Source organism: Haemorhous mexicanus, chromosome 22 (genome assembly GCF_027477595.1).
Source record: "Haemorhous mexicanus isolate bHaeMex1 chromosome 22, bHaeMex1.pri, whole genome shotgun sequence".
Taxonomy (NCBI): Eukaryota; Metazoa; Chordata; class Aves; order Passeriformes; family Fringillidae; genus Haemorhous; species Haemorhous mexicanus.
The window spans coordinates 9785699-9802540 of record NC_082362.1 but is presented as its reverse complement, the minus strand read 5'-3'; the positions used below and the strand labels follow the sequence as shown (position 1 = coordinate 9802540).

Sequence of the window (16842 nt, the reverse complement as noted above, 5' to 3'; positions counted from 1 at the left end):
AGTAATTTACCTAATTTCAACTGAAATTATTATTTTAAAATACCAGATGCAACCTTCAGCTGCCTTAGAAGAAAAAAAAATCTTCAATTCTCACAAGAACTCTTTGAAAATCAGGAGTAAAATCTCTTCTTTCACAAAGATGGCTCTCAGGATCTGCACAAACTCATTCAAATTTAAATCACATGCCCTGTAGAACTACAACTGTGCTTTGCCTCGTGGTTTTTTGCTGTTTCTTCCCCTTTCTGCTGTCATTGCATGGCAGAGTACAGGATCAATCAGCTTAAAACAACTTAATGTGAAAGTGGGGGAAAAAATCCACTTAGAAAATAAACCATAGGACAAAAAAATACCTTGAAAATAATTCTGGAAATGAATCCCAACATAACAGATGAACTGCTGTTAAACAAGACTTTGTGTTTGGCCACCACAGACTAAAAAATCCTAAAAAACCCTTTAAAAAATCCTAAAAAAATCCTAAAAAAGTCCTAACCCCCCTGCAATCCAAGGTGTGCTATGTCTCTGGCTGGAGGGGTCCATGCAGTGTGCAGTTTTCCCAAAAGCTGTTCCACATTAAACCTCCAAGGAAATAAGATGCTTACTGCTGCTGGTGGACTCTGAGGCTTCTGAGGCAGTGGAAATATTATCTGAAAACTTTTCTTCTGGAGCACTGGAGTCATTAAGACCTCCCATTTTGTCTTCTCCCTGTTCTGGGGTATTGGCTGCAGCAGCTACCAGGGGATTCTTACCTCCACTCAAGACAGATGAAGGCTCTATCACAACTGGGTTTGCATCCTAGGGGTGGGAAGGAACACAAAAGTTAATTATGAGCCAAGATCAAAGATGTGTCAGTCAAACCAGCCACCAAAAATTCACAGTTCTGTGACTGCTTTTGCATATCACAAGATTTGCTGATGGAAAAATGCCTTCTACATGTACAAACAAAAAATATCAGCAGAAATCAACTCCTAAAATTGTTAAAATAATCAAATAAACCATCCTGCACAGAGTCAGAATTCCAAAATTATTTTCCCTACCTAGATACATAAAAATGCACCTGGTTTTAAACAGCTGTAATTACAGGCTGTAAATATTTAGAGACTTGGAAGAAGTTCATATGGTTACATGAGAGCAACAAGCACAACAACAAAAACCACTTTTTCCCTCAGACCTGCAGCATTTCCCAGAAATTCTGGTGGTTTTTGATTTTTGCTTGAGCAGTGCAGTGAGTGCTGGCCTGGTGCCATCATGCAAAGGATGAGGGATGAAATCCTGAGCACATCTGAGCACTCACACCAGGGCAAGGATCCAAGTACCTGGCATTCCTGGCACTCCTACCCTCCTTTGGCCAATTCATTGTGCACCAAGAACGATGGTCTTTACCAGGTTATTAATGCACACACTGCAGTTTTCTGAGTACTTCCAGCTCTTGGTTTTTATAAAACAAATCAAGGACTTATATGATTACTTATGAGGGCATAAAAACTCTTTTGAGAGGTTTATTTCACTTGTTTAGCCTGCAAATAATATTTATCTCCAATTACATTTTATTAACTATTCTGTATTTTGTACAATTCAGTGGTGCTTTAGCTTAAATATTTTAATTAAAGGGTATTGAAGAGCACCCTGTATCTAAAAAGTTTTAGTAGGACTTCTTTGATTGGGTATTAGGCTATTTTTTGTCATTGCCTCTAAAGCAAATTATAGCAATCTCCTCCTTTGTCCAGAAAATTCAGAGTGTATTTGTGGCCCAAGCCAAGTCAAACCCAAAGTGGGCAGCTTTACTATCAGATGGATCAGAAAATGTGAAATAAATGCTCCTGTGAGCATGGTTTTTATTCAAAAATAATCTTAAGATGAAGGAATGATGAAAGAGAAGAGAATGTAATGAAATTACAGAGCAAAGCTCCCCACATAACAGTGATTCAGGAGAACAATTATTTTCCACCAAGAGACAGGAGATGCTCAATTCTGAGCATTATTGGTTCAGCAGTCATTTCCTCCACACTGATTTTTCCATGAACACATTCAGAAAGACAAGAAATCACTTCTTCAGTATAGATTATTATAATTATTATTATTTTACTTACATATTTGACATATTCTTTCCACTGGTGCCACCAGGGCATAGCAATGAGAAACCAGTTGTGCCCTGGCTGGAGGCCATACCTGCTCTCTCTTTCCAACCAGCCTCTGCACAGAGAGAATGGGAATTTTTAGCTCAAACAGGGAATTTCCAGATCTTTTGAAAATACTCAAAGGTGGATCTGAAATGCATTTAAGCTTCTGAGCAGAGCACACACCTAATAATCTGTCCTTCCTCCTCTGGGGTGGCAGGTCGCAGTCCCAGAACGATGTGACACACCTGGAAAAAAAGAAATTCTTATTAACAGGCAAATAAAAGCAAACAAACAACTCAGATGAGACTTTTCATCATTTTATAATGGAGCAAGATTACTTAAAATTGAATAAATCACTGATGAAAAAGTCTTTTGAGCTGTGAGATTGCCACAGTTAAGAGAAAGGCACCAAGAATGTCAAATGCCCCCAGACAAATGGTGAGGTGAAGAGAACAGCAGTTCTCATCATTTTCAGGCTGTGGCAGATCCCAGGACTGCAGTGGATCAGACACACAAATTAGGAAGCCTGGGTGTGCTGGGGAGAGGGAATGAGGAACTGGGAGAGTGCAAGTGGTTGGAAGAGGATGAACTAAAAGTTAAAAAGGAATTGAAAGGGAAGAAAGGGGGAATGAGTGGTTCTAGATGGCATTGAAAGGGAAACAAGAAGTGGAGAGGCTGAGGGAGAACTTCAAAGCAGAGCAACCAAGCCAAAGCCCAGCCAGAAGCACTCTGCAAAGTGCAGGGCACTTGGGATCCAGCTCCATTCTCTGGATGGTTGCTGCTCCTTTTCTTTCTCTTTTTTAAATTCAGTTTGGAACTGAACTCCAAGGAAAGGCCCCATCTCTGGGCAGCTGCCTGGCCTGGCAGGGGTTTCATTCCCAGTACAAACCAGTGCCAGGTGGCTCCTACTTCACCCCTTTCCCAGTAGAGCTGGACAGGAGAGGAGGGAGGGCTCCCCAGGGAGCTGCCAGGGAGCAGGGGCAGCTCTGGACCCTCCCAGATGGTTTTGCTGCTCCCCCCATGATTTACAGCCTTCTCCCTATGTCTCTTTTGAGGCCATCCATTTGTATCTCAGCTGGAGATTTCTAATCACTGCTAAGATGTCTTATTTAAATTTATATTACAGTGAGAGAGACCATCTCACATTCTGAATGAAACAAAGGCCATCAGCCAGGGGGTAGCAACAGATTTTCCAGCACACCCAACACAGCTGGGCCTGGTGTTTCTTTTTAAATTTGTGTAGCTAAAATGAGATTCTTCTGATAAACCAAGCCCTCTGCAAAAAAAACCCATTTGTTGACAAGCTTTCCACTCAGAATATCTGGCTTTTCTGTCTGCAGATGAGGCACATGACACCTCAAATAAATGCCCAGATAAATCAATGGCAGACTCTGCCCTGTGCTTTACGTGATAAAGTTATCAAAAAAAAAAAAAAATTGAAATTAAAATCTAAAATGAAAACACAGCAGCTATGCCAGGAGGAGAAAAACATTGTAAATGAGACTTCCAATGAGCAATGTGCAACATTGGTGATGTGCAATCAGCATTAGGACAGATTTATTACATCTTCATTCATTCTTTGTCAAGATTGCAGGGATATTTGTTAGTTCATCAATATTTAGTTATGAGGGGATATTTGATGCCAGACAGGCCAAAAGTAAAGACAGCCCTTCTGGAGAAGGTTGCAACTTCAGCAAACTTGATGTAATTAGAGATAAAATGAATTTGAAGAACTTTCTGGTGTTATTCTTTCCAGCTGTGGTGTAGCTGGTGGCCTCAGGATGCTCTCATTCAGTCACCCTGAAGCTCTTTGGAAAGTATCATTCAAAATGCAATTTATGAAGTAGTCACAGGCCAATTAGGATTATTATTATTATTATAATTCAAACTCCAAGGATCAACCTCAAAGGAAAACAGGTAAGGAACAAACTGCAGTGGATGAAAATACTCTTTAGGGTTATTTTCTGCACAAAGTGAGCCAGAGCTAAAATGTGGCTTTCAAGGATTTAGAGAAATCCAATTCAAGCTCAATTAAAACCCAATTCAGCACACACTTAATCCTCAGCTTCTGCAAGAGAACAGTGGTAGGAAATTCCAGCTTTCCAGGACTGCTTCATTAAGGAAGCAATGAGAGGCACCTTAGAGGGCCTTAACAGAAAATGTACAGGGAAACTGGCTGAAAAATGAAAAAGGAAAGAATCAGAGATTTTTTTTCTCATTCCCTGGGTTACTTTCTTGGCAAAGATTTGCCACAAAAATCATTTCAAGCACAGCCTTTGTCTAATGGAAAACATAATTGCTGATGCACTGGAAATTTCATTTTCTGAGCAGGTTCTGTTGAGCAGATGAGGCTTTGGGCATTCCATGCTCTGCAAGAACAACAAGCAAAGAGAATCATCCTGCCCAGGCAGCCCAGAGCTGCAGAGCCACATCCCCTCCTGTGCACACACATGCTGATGCTGCACTTCGTGGCCGTGCAGAAAGCTCAGCAGTTAATTACTGTAAATTACAACCTTGGATTTCCCCTGAACACACCTGAAAAAGCAGATTTAAAAATTCATTGGCAAGAGCACTCTTCACACTCCATATCTGGTAGTCCTCCAGAGTGAGGTGTCCGAGCTGTGAGGGAGGAGAAGGGAAGGAAAAACCATCAAAACATGAACCTGGTTCTGGGAAAATGCTCATTACCTGTCTCATACAAAGCAGGACAAATCCAGGGAATTGATAAAAATTGGCACCTACCACTATTTAAATAAAATTTGATCCAGTAAAAGAAAAAAATTCCAGTTCTATGATAACACAGGGAGCCTAGAGAACTGAGCAGCTCAGAGTGCAGGGGTGAGCAGTGCCCAGGGTGGAACCTCTCCATCACTCCCATCCCTGCACCCCTCACACCCCCACATCCTCCTCTGAGGGAGGAAAAACCAGTCTGGGTCACCAGGCCCCTGAGATCTCAGCTAGCAACACAAATCCCACGAATTCCTCATCCCCTGCCAAGTCCCAGAGGTGTGACACTGACCATGGCAGGGATCTCTGATCCACTGAAGGGATCAGGCTGAGTTTTTTCTCTGGCAATATAATTCAGAGCCAGTTTTACAGCACTGGCAGGTGCTCTGCCTCTCCTTCAGACCATTTTCTCCAGAGTTAACCCAGGTCAAAGCTAAACATGAAAAGAGGTTAAATAATTTATGTAATTACTGCACCATCAGCTCTTTCCAGCACTACACTGATGATGCCACTAAAAAAATCCTCTGAAGACTGAAGTCTTCTTTTTTAACTCTTTGTGCAATCAGGACTGCTGTACACTTGCTTATCAACTGCCCTTTCTTTCCAGAAACCAAACAATAAAAACCTCAAAGGATGAAACAGAGAGAAGCCACAATTTCCACTGCTTTGGCAATTAAAGAATTACAATGAAGTATTTGCCCACCACTTTGCTGAAGTACAAGCAGGCAAGACAACTATTCACACACATAATTAAGCATTTCTAGACATTCTTTATAGTTTTTCATAAATTATTTATAATTTCCAGACACTCTTCCCAATTAGTGAAGCAAAGGATGAAATAATGGAAGCAACTTCAACAATATTTTTTGTGGCTATCTCCAAATCTCCTATTTCCAGAGAGCAAGGAGGAGAATTACAGAAAATTACAGATTTACACCCAGCTACATTTAAAGCACAATATAAACTACCAGGACTTTCTGCTGTGTCATGACAGATGCTTCCACAGGAGGATAAAGTGTCTTGACACAGCATAAAATATGAGATAAACTTCTGCACTCTCTCTCAGGGTCAATTTTATCAGGAAACAAAGAACAGTTTCCCCAGGACAGAAGTCCAGCATCAGATTTAAAACATGTTAGTTCTGCACAGCAGAGCCTTGCAAACAGTGCAGGCTTCCAATTAACTTCACCTGGTTATTTTGGGTTTAGCTTCATAGATTAAAATGGCTTATAAAATCCAAGCACATCCTTTCTTTCACAGAACAGCCTGGTAAATCTTAATGGAAAACTGACATTCCTTGAAAAAGAGTCTTTTATTGACACATCTCTGCTCTAAAGAAAGCATTTAGTTATAAATAAACTGAATATACTGGGGTAGAAAAATGCCAAGGGAAGAAGAGCAAATTCCTACCTTGGTGTTATCATGCACATGTAAAATATCTTCCACGATTTCAGACAAACCCATGTCCAACTCCTTCAACAAAAGGATTAGAAATCAGAGTTAAAGTCTCCCAGCAGGATGTGCTCAGAATAAAAATAAAACAGTAAGAAATGCTGGAAACTCTCAGTAATTCAAACCAAGGGCTCCCAGATTAAAAATCTGTGCTTTTGTACCTTTCTTTATATGAAAGAGCACACATTATAGACAGAGCTTTGGGCAGGTCAGAACACACATTCAACCTTGGGATTTGGAGAGGTCAGAACACACATTCTAACCCAACCTTGGGATTTGGGCAGCTCAGAACACACATTCAACCAAACCTTGGGATTTGGAGAGGTCAGAACACACATTCAACCAAACCTTGGGATTTGGGCAGCTCAGAACACACATTCAACCAAACCTTGGGATTTGGAGAGGTCAGAACACACATTTAACCAAACCCTGGGATTTGGAGAGGTCAGAACACACATTCAACCAAACCTTGGGATTTGGGCAGCTCAGAACACACATTCTAACCCAACCTTGGGATTTGGAGAGCTCAGAACACACATTCAACCAAACCTTGGGATTTGGAGAGCTCAGAACACACATTCAACCAAACCTTGGGATTTGGAGAGGTCAGAACACACATTCAACCCAACCTTGGGATTTGGAGAGGTCAGAACATACATTTAACCAAACCTTGGGATTTGGAGAGCTCAGAACACACATTCAACCAAACCTTGGGATTTGGAGAGGTCAGAACATACATTTAACCAAACCTTGGGATTTGGAGAGCTCAGAACACACATTCAACCAAACCTTGGGATTTGGTGAGGTCAGAAGACACATTCAACCAAACCTTGGGATTTGGGCAGCTCAGAACACACATTCTAACCCAGCCTTGTGCTTGGGGCAGGTGACAGCTCTGCAAGGCAAGGGACAGCCCCCTGTCCCCCTCCCCAGCTGAGGGGCTCAGGGGAGCCTGTACCTCAGTGACCCCCACCCAAACAAGATGCACATTCCTCCTTTGGAAAGATGGCTCAGGAAACAGAAGGGAATCAAGCCCCAGGCAGCACTCACAGGTATTTTGTCTGTCCTGTTGTCTTTCCAGACCTCTAAAAGTGCCACCACCATGTCCTTGAGCTCGGTGCGAGACAAGACCCCATCGCGGTCCACGTCAAACACCTTGAAGCAAACTGGGGGAAAAGGGAAGGACTTGGCTGTCAGAAGCATTGCACAACTCTTGCTCTTTGTTCCTTGCAGCCCCTGAGCCTGCAGAGCAGCTGATGCAGTGCTGACAGCTCTGAAGGGGGATGCACGTGTGGAGGTGAGGAAATGGAACAGCTGTGTGTCACCAACTCAGATCCACAGCCCTGCAATGCTCTGGCTGCTGGGTTTGCTGATGGGACCATATGTGCATCCAGAAATTTCCAGGGAATTACAGCCTGGAAGTTGCAACAATGTGGTTTTGGAGAAGTAGGGAACAAAAAGTGTTTCAAAACACAGGAACCTTGCAGGGAGCCAGCTGGGAGCTGGGCAGTGAAAAGCCACAACATGCTGTTTACCACAAGACAATCAAATAGGACATTTGTTTTCTATTAGAGATAATGAGTAGCTAAGTGTTTGCACTTTCTATATTGAGATACACACTTCTGCCTCAAAATGCAGAATACTGAAAAAATAACTTCTGAAACGTAATTTTTCCTGGTTAGATAATTTACATGGAACTACTGATAAGCTGTAGAATACATGGAATTAGGTTTAATTAGCCTTTATAAAAGGAAAGCTTGATATTTAAAATTCCTCTTTTTATTTTTTTTTAACTTTTAAGGTCACTTTTCACAGACTTGTTCAGTGGGAAAAGCATCTTAAAAAGCGAAAACAACTAAACCTCATTGTTCAAACTGAAAAATTGCTCCCAAATTAACAGTTAAATTTTGCATACTTACACTTCTGTCTCTCTGCCAAGGGTCCCCTGCAACATGCTGAGAGCCCACAGGAAATTTCTTTAAAATCTATGTGATTGTCTCGGTTTTCATCAAAAGCATTAAACAAACCTGCAAACCACAAAAGCATCTCCTGTTACAGCACCTGAGAGAGCCACCTGCACCTCCACCAGGGCTTCATGGGCAAGGAGAAGTACAAACACTTGTCATTTATTCTCATTAAATGTAATAAAGGTAATTAAGCACTACTAAGGCCATTTAAAGGTGAATTAGATGTCTCAGGGATGGCTGATCCAGCCAGGGGTGGGGAGGGAATCAAGAATTCTGAGCAGCTGCCTGCTCCTCACACCCTGCTTGTAATGAGTGATTGAGAGTGGAGCTGGACCTGCATGGGCAGACCTTCCCACGTGCCTGGCAGCAATTCCTGTGCAAATCACTGAACTGCACTGCAAATTTGGCCCTGAATTAAGAGCTGCTGCTACCAGCCTTCAAAGCATTTAAGTGTTCAAATCATTCAGCATTATTTATCCCATAACTTTTCTTTTTTTTTTTTTTTTTTAGCAACAATGACTCTACAGAAGGCAAAGAATGACCAGAAACCATTCAAGTTTCCCCACAGCAGCTGTGCAAGTTTAAACCACTAAGTAGATAAAAGACACTGAGGAAAAAAAAGGATGTGGAGATACATCCCTACAGAACTGGACATAAATTCTGATTTTTTTACCATTGCAGATGACTTTCCCATTTGTTACTTACTGCTGCCACTTATCAGTAAAGCCAACTTTTTGGTAATAATAAAATTGTCACTCCAGGACTGCAGACCAGAACTGGAGTGCAGGTGGAATGTCCCTGAATGTCCCCATGCCATGCAGCAAATGGCAATGGGACAGCTCCAGTTATTACCAGAGTGGCTCCAACTGGACAGACCAGTTTGGTTGTCAGCACAAAGAACAACCGACAAATCTCCTGAGCCTCCTGAATGAAATCTTCCCTAATTTACTTTTTAGGGAGGAGTGTTTCATTGGCTGCATGATACAACAGCTGACTTGCACACTGAGGTGTCATTTCATAGATGAAACTCCCATTTGCCAGTTTAAAAATGCTCAGTTTTCTCTCCTTCAGGCCCAGCAGTTTGTTTTGTCTTTACAGAATCTTGAGAAAAAAATTTAAGCAACTACAGGGCAAGTTCTACATAAAATCTGAACTGATAACAATGCAACACCTCCTTCAGCATATCCCACATTTTCCCTTTTCCCATCTTCCAGAACTCAGTGCAGCTATTCTGTCCTTGAAGGGCATTTCAGAGCAGACACTCCCAAAGCCATCACAGCTGGCAGCCAGCAGAGGCTGCTCCCTGCTCTCCCTCCATACCTTCACTCAGGGATTGATGGATTGGGGGGGACACCAAGGGGGCAAAAGTCTCCAAGTCAAAGCGTCCAGTCCGTGACTGAGCCTTCAGCAGCCAGTAGCGCTTCTCCAGGTCGATGATGTCAGATTCCTCCACTGCAGAACACATCAAGAGAAACCAATAAATAAACCCAAATTGCTCTCCTCGGCCACAGAACCTTCTCACCCCCTCACCATCGAGGAGTTCACCAGCAATAGCATCATCACAAGTGTGTAGAAACCCAGAAATTAACTTTTCCCACTCTTAGAGCCTCTTCATTTTTCACCTGTTTCTGTCTGTGATTTGAACAGGCAGCTTGTATGTGCAGTGGTTTATTTTCCCAGGGTATTCAGTCTTAAAATCCTCAAAAAAGACGTGAAGTAGCATTAAAAAAAAACAAAACAACCCAGATCTTTTATGGAAAAGAATGATGCAGTACTTGGCTGCCCCTTAAAAAACTGCTATTTGAATTTTTTAACTTTTGTATACAGTAATAAGGCTAAATTTTCATGTGGCATTTAAATGTTGTATCTCAGCATTATTTTTTTTCCAAATATAAAATAGTTTGCTTAACTTTATTATTTATACTATAGAATTATTTATAGTTATTTAATTCCCAGTAAACACTGGGGAATGGCCACACAAACCTACAATGCAGAGGAACTTAAAAGGTAATTTAAAAAGGGGAAAAAAACCCCAAACCCAAGAAATAAAACAAGGTGCAAGGATGGATAAAAACAGCCAGAGGAAGAACTTGTGCTTTCCTTCAAAACATTCTATACAAATGCTCTCTTTATGCTTTATCCTTGAAATTATATATATAAATATATATAAAACAAGATTAAATTTCTGCCCAACAATACTTTTAACCTTTTTACATATGCAAGTGTGTCACAACAGTGCTTGAGGTCAGTGCCAATTAATTGGTTCTCAAATAGATCTGTAATGACAAAGCTGTCTATATTAAGAAGCACTACGTGTGATCTCATTCCCAGATGGTTCTGAGCCCTTAAATCCATGCCAGTTTTCTAATAGGTTTAACTTGAGCTATTTGGCCTGGTTTAGTCCACAGAAACAATAATAATCCTGTCAGGCTTAAGAACTGAAGGGCTCCACCTAAAAAGTTGTGTCAAATTGAAATTTTATTGATTTCTTTGCCCCTTTCTGTCATTAGTGGCAGTAATTTACTTAAAATAGTGACTTAGGTAACCTGCAGTGAGTATGGAGTGGTTGGAGGTGCCCAGCAGGAGCATCACATGATGCACCAAAACTTACACAACCCTTCCCTCAGCAGCAGAAAGAGTGGAGAAATCTGAATAAAGTGGCTGGACTTGGAGGGGTGGAAAGGGTTTGCATTTTCCTGTAAGGTGTTTCTAGACAGCCCAGCTGGAGAAGTGACATCAGTGACAAATGTCCCTTTCCTGAGTGACTTCAGAGCAGTGACAGAGGTGACAACCCCAGCCCTGCCTCCCCAGTTCCTCAGGGCTTCACTGCTGGCTCCTGGGCATGCACACAGGGAGAGAAGAGCTGATCCAGAAGAAAAACTCATTTCCTTTCTCCTCTCCCTCCTTCCTAGATGGACCAACCAACCCCCTGGTCTGTTTTACCACCCCCTGGCTCTTGGCTGGGCTGTAATCCCAGAGTGATTTGGGTTGGAAGGGACCTTTAAAGGTCACCCCCACCTCCTCCAGGGACACCTTCCACTGGATCAGGTTGCTCCATCCAACCTGGCCTGGGGTTCCCAGGGATGAGGAATCCACCACCTCATCACAAAAACTTTCTGCCTCACATCTACTCTGAGTTTAACCCCATTTCCCCATGTGCCATCACCCACTGGAAGTCTGCCCCAATACACGAGGAAGCAGCAATCCAAACTTATGAAGGAAGATTATTCCACTAGAAATCAAGAAAGAGGAAGAGAGGAATTATTTCTTTAAAGATCAGCACACAGAAATATCAGAGATGTGAGGAGAATCCCAGGGCTCTTCCCCTTCCCAAACAATGGGAGAGGGGAGCTTGTGCTGCCAGTTACAGGAATTCCACTTCCACATTACTGCTCTCATTAGCAAACACAAAAGATTATTTATGTTCTCTTGTGCATGACCATGTAAATCACTTTGCTTCCTTTTAATCCACCTCTGTAAGTAGGAAGAATAACAAATGTGTGAGCTGCACTTCATTCTTCAAGTGATGCAACACAGAATATTCAAAAGCCAGCAGGAAGCTCCAATTGTCCTCACTGAAGAGTAAATCTGCAGAACTCTTTCTCTGGCAGGTGCAATATTTATCTTTAGTAATTAAGAGCTGCAAGAATGTTAGATTTTGCCAGAGAGCCTCTCTCAAATACCTGCAGTAGGAGTTAGGTGTATTCTGATTTTTTTTTTTTGTACTTCACAGATGTTTCTACAGTGGTGACTCCATTGTTTTGTTATTTCAGCTCAGAAAAGAAAGATTATCACAAAGCATCTTGGCTGTGTTTGTGTTCACAGAAACTGACATCATGGTCACTCAAAGACAGAGAATTTTCAAATAATCACCTTTAAAAGAACAGCTGATAAGTGTTGGCACAAGTGTTACATTTTCATTCCAGCCCAAACGCACTGACTTTCTGCACAAGCACTTTAGAAAGTAAAACCATGCAGTAAATAACATTCTCAGCACTGATTAGCCTTCCACAAATCAGGTTAACCATGAGTAAAAATGTGACAAAAGAACATTTCTCATTGACAGCTACAACAAACTGCAGCATTCAGTGAATGAGGGGAGCAGCATTTCCTGGATTGCAGCACAGGGAGCTGCAGCTGAGCAGCAGCTGTTGCATAATTTGATTTCTCCAGACTAAGTTTTCACATAATCTTGTAAATCAGTCTCAGGATATGCAGTGCACCATCTACTCCTCCAGGAGTGCAAGCTCAAAGAAATCTCTGGCAGTTGATTCTGCACATAATCATATTTGTAACTGAAGTTCAGTGAAGCATGGGAAAGGCACACCACACTCCATACCCAAACACATCAGGGTGCATGACAAAACACCACATTCCACTGAGCTTTTGTACAGATAAAAGATTTTATCTGTTCAAAATACATACTTTTTCCTTAATGTCTGTTCAAATCACATCAAACTGTAAACTGGGCTTTAACTCAGATTACTGAGAAGGATGTATTTTATATACACAATATATTCCGAAACCTCAGGACACACAGGCTTTCTAGGCCAAGTAATGATTCATTTTGGTAATTAAATACATGATATGATTATCTGAGGTCACATGGACACGATGCACCTGAGAAATTTAAGCAGTTTACTACCACATGCTGATTTATGTCTCCCTCATCACTTGCCCATTAGAAATATGAAAAGCTTGCAGATCTGTACAGCTATGAATACTTTTTTTTGGTTCAGTTCTCTAAGAATTAGACCAATATAATCGGAGGGATAATAAGTACAACTGAAGCACACTCCTCTTCTTGTAAAGGAAGAACAAATAAACATTTTCAATCAAAATATCATCTAAAACTGTAAAATTACTAAAAATGAGTTAATTTAGAACGTTGATCAACAGGCAGGTGCATGGCAGTGATAAACAATAAACCCCCATGTTACATTTTAATGCCATTCCTCTAAAATATTCCATAGATACCAAGCCATGAATAATCTTCTACCTTAGAAAACAAAATTAAAAGCATGTTTTCATTTCAGCCACTGCTTATTACAATTCTTTCTAGGACCAGAATTCACCAAGCATTGCAGCACATGACACAAGTTCAATATTTACCCACCTATGGGTACAATCCTCTCTGGCTCACAGCAGCAGAAACATACCATATTCCCAACATTTTACCAGGACTTGGGCTGCTCCCTGCTCACCAGGACGTGCTCCAGGCAGCCCCCAGCCCCTGCTGCCAGGGAGGGAGCCCAGACTGACACCAAACACAGCTTCTCACTGAAAACTCTCCTTTGTGCCTTTCAAATTAACCCCCAGAAGACTCTGGGACTGAGAGCTGCTTTGCAAGACATAAAATAGCCTGGAACTAAGAGGATAACAAGTGGCAAAATACAGATTAAGTGACACCAAGGCTTTTACTTATTGGCCTGGGCTGCTGTCAGACTTTCATCTTTGTGCTCTTCCTGATTAAAAACAAACCCACAGGGAAGGGGAAGTTAAACCTCAGCCAAGAGAGGTCCCTGTGTGTGTCAGGCATGGCCACCCAGGTGCTCACACAGCAGAATCAGGGTGAGCAAGGCCTCAAGGTGGGAGCAGGGGGGTGTCAGGAGCTCCTCTCCCAGCACAGAATGGAACCAGCCCTCCAGAGTAGCTCCCACAGAGCCCAAATCTCCAGCACTGCCTCCCACAGGTGCCTCTTGTGGAGTGGGTGCCCAGTATTTAGCACCCAGCCTTTCCATGCCAGCAAAGGGAAGGGATCCCCTGACTGCACTTGGCTTTCAGGCTCCCATCTCATCCTCCCCCGGAGCTGACAATCCCAGCTTGGATTTTGGGCTGTTTCCAAAAGTGCCTCTCCCATTTCAGCCACCCTGCCTGCCTAGCCAGGGCTCCTCTCATCTTTACTGGACTAAACAGTGACAAATGCATATTCTAAAATGGAATTATTTGTACTGATTGCAGTCAAAACTGCCCTGGGAGGGTGAGAGCTCTCAGAAAGAACTGGGTGAATTTCTCTGACAACACTGGAGTCTCCTCCATTCAAAGGGGAATTTGGATGTTATCTAATCAGAACTCAGTGACACAAGAACTGGGTGACAAAGAAGCACAAATTAAACATTCTGTCAGCTCAAAACCAGCAACCTGATGAACAGAATTATTTTTCCCATGGAAAAGGGCTGGAAACCTGAGTGTCTAAGCCCATTGCATGACACTGAGTCACACCAAAATGACACATAGAAAAGGCAACCAGCACCTATGTTGCAGCAGAAAAAACATTTCCAGCTAAATGAAGGAAATCAGTGAGGTGTCCCCTGAGTCAGTGTGACAGAAATGTGGGATTTGCAGGCTCCACCACAGTGCTGTTCAATGTGATGGCTTCAAAAAAATCTATATTAAACGAATATAAATGCATATGATCATACAAGGGAACTGAGAAAATCCAAACTAGTGCTACTTGGTCACTCCTCAGGTATAAGACAAATCCAGACCCCTGAAACTGCTTATTTAGGAACAAAGGCCACTTATTTTGGCAGCTTTCAAATAAAATTATTCCTATTTCTGATTTAAGTGAAACGGAACAAAATTTGATTAAAAGCAGCAAGTGTGTGCAACTTCCTGTAACTTTAAAATTTCATTTCTAATTATGTGTTGAGAAATGTAATTAAAGTCATCTGCACACCAAAACAAATGCTATTTACAAATGAAAAATTAGTATTCCTTTGTTTCCCTGACAGCCTGGCTCATTAAGCAAATTTAAATGGAGCCACTGATGCCTTGCATGAAACGGGGGCTGTTCCTGAATCAAAGGGAGAAACTTGCCCTGCTTTTATCACTGCCATTTTTTATGGCTCTGACATATTTCCCCAGAAGTTGGATGGGAAGCAGAGTGTGAGGTAAGGCTGGGGAGGGGGTCTGGGGCTTGTGCCAGGAGATGCAGCAGGACTGAGAAATTCCTGACTGCACCAGGGAGTGGCACAAATTACTTTGCATTTTACAACAGAACAAAGTGGAAACCTTTCCCTCTCTCTCTCTGTATTGTGGTGTCTGCCTCAGTTTACCAAACATTATCTCACTTCCTGGTCCTTCCAAAGGCAACCATTCTCCCAGGAAAAACACTAAGAACAAGCCTCCAACAGCTCTCAGTGTTTTACACATTCAGCTGTGTTAAAAATAGTTCTGTACTGAATTCCTTACTCCTTGGAGTGACCTGATTAGGCTGAAATTACTTCCAAGTACTCAAGCACTTAGATTTTCCTTTGTTTTGCATCTGTTGGATGAGATTCCTACACTGTTGTAAATCACAAGGGAATTCAGTAAAATTTCATTTTATCTACAGGTCCAAACATAACTGTCACATGAACTTCCCAATTCTGTGGACAATAAGCACATCACCTCCATGTATTTCTGGAATTCACTGAAAAGCTCAATCCCAGCTCTGACATGATGGTACCAGTGACAGGGATATCAAAACCAGAACTGAGAACAACAATAAATATTAAATAAAATCTATTAAAACAGTAGCTGTTACATTTAAATTATTTTTTAAATTCCAAACCTGAGTTTCAGTATAAATAAACTTTCTGTGAAAAGCCCAGTAAAAACTGTTCAGAAAGTTTCCAATTCAAAGCATAAAAAAGAGCAGATCTCAGTTTGACACAGGTCAAGATCTTCCCCAGAGCTGAACTCCAGAGCACTCAGAGGGTTGGGGCTTTTTCACATTCCTCTTTCTCCACCTTGTCTCTGAGACCTCAGAATATTCTGTGGTTTTCTGTAACCTCAGTGTCTCCTTTTAACCTTTCATGTAATGCAAATAAATTACCTGTTCATAAACTCCAGACTTCATTATGCATTTTCATTTCAGATGGTCAGAAAAGAGTTTGAATGCCCATATTTAAAACCAAGAGGATAAGAAGGGTGTGTTGCTTTATTCAAGTAACTCACCCATGGGAGGATTAAATGCCCCACGGGCACCTGTGAGGAAAATCCACGAGAGCACATCAAAACCCCTGAGACCTCCACAACCAACTCCCTCGTGCCAGGGCTCCTCAGGGATGGAATGCATGCTTGCATTACACTGCTACATCAAGTGTCATTTATCAGCCTTTTGGTTTTGGATTTAATTTAAAAACCAGCTGTTCCTTCTTTTACATTAACACAGACATAAGGAGGCACTTCTTCTCTGGAGACAATTCCTGAGGATGCTTCTCTTTAGTTAATTCTACCACATGCCAGGAATATTATTTATTTTACTGGAGAAGCAAATTAAGAGGTAACACTTATTTTTGAAACAAATATTATTTTCTCAACTCTCTCAGTAGTTTTACAACCCACTATAAAGACCAAAAATAAACCCAGTATTACCAGCCAGCCACTTCAGAAGACACTTTTTTTTTTTTTTAGCTTGCTTGGTAGCAAACTTCTAGAGAAGTGTTGTAGCCTCAGCATTATTATCTCTTAAAAATAACAACCCAGTGTCCTTGCAACAACATTTTACATCCCAGCACAGGCAGCAGAGAACAGATGAGCTCAGAGAAGGAATTTCTCTCACTGAACCCAGCGTGGCGGAGCAGGGAAATTCA

At 41.7% G+C, this 16842-nt stretch overlaps 1 protein-coding gene across 6 annotated transcripts in view; it reads right to left on the bottom strand.

The window, feature by feature from the left end:
* The window catches only part of USP32 (ubiquitin specific peptidase 32), a 64044-nt gene that overhangs the window by 19439 nt on the left and 27763 nt on the right, over positions 1-16842 (bottom strand). For 5 of the 6 annotated variants that reach the window (XM_059865595.1, XM_059865594.1, XM_059865597.1 and 2 more), the window contains exons 6-13: positions 9584-9715; positions 8216-8323; positions 7347-7462; positions 6255-6317; positions 4653-4736; positions 2301-2362; positions 2088-2190; positions 600-792 (exon numbers count right to left, since the gene is read on the bottom strand). In XM_059865595.1, the coding sequence (XP_059721578.1) occupies positions 600-792; positions 2088-2190; positions 2301-2362; positions 4653-4736; positions 6255-6317; positions 7347-7462; positions 8216-8323; positions 9584-9715 (861 nt within the window). The remainder of the gene's footprint in view (positions 1-599; positions 793-2087; positions 2191-2300; positions 2363-4652; positions 4737-6254; positions 6318-7346; positions 7463-8215; positions 8324-9583; positions 9716-16842) is intronic. The other variant, XM_059865600.1, reaches the window with a different exon arrangement.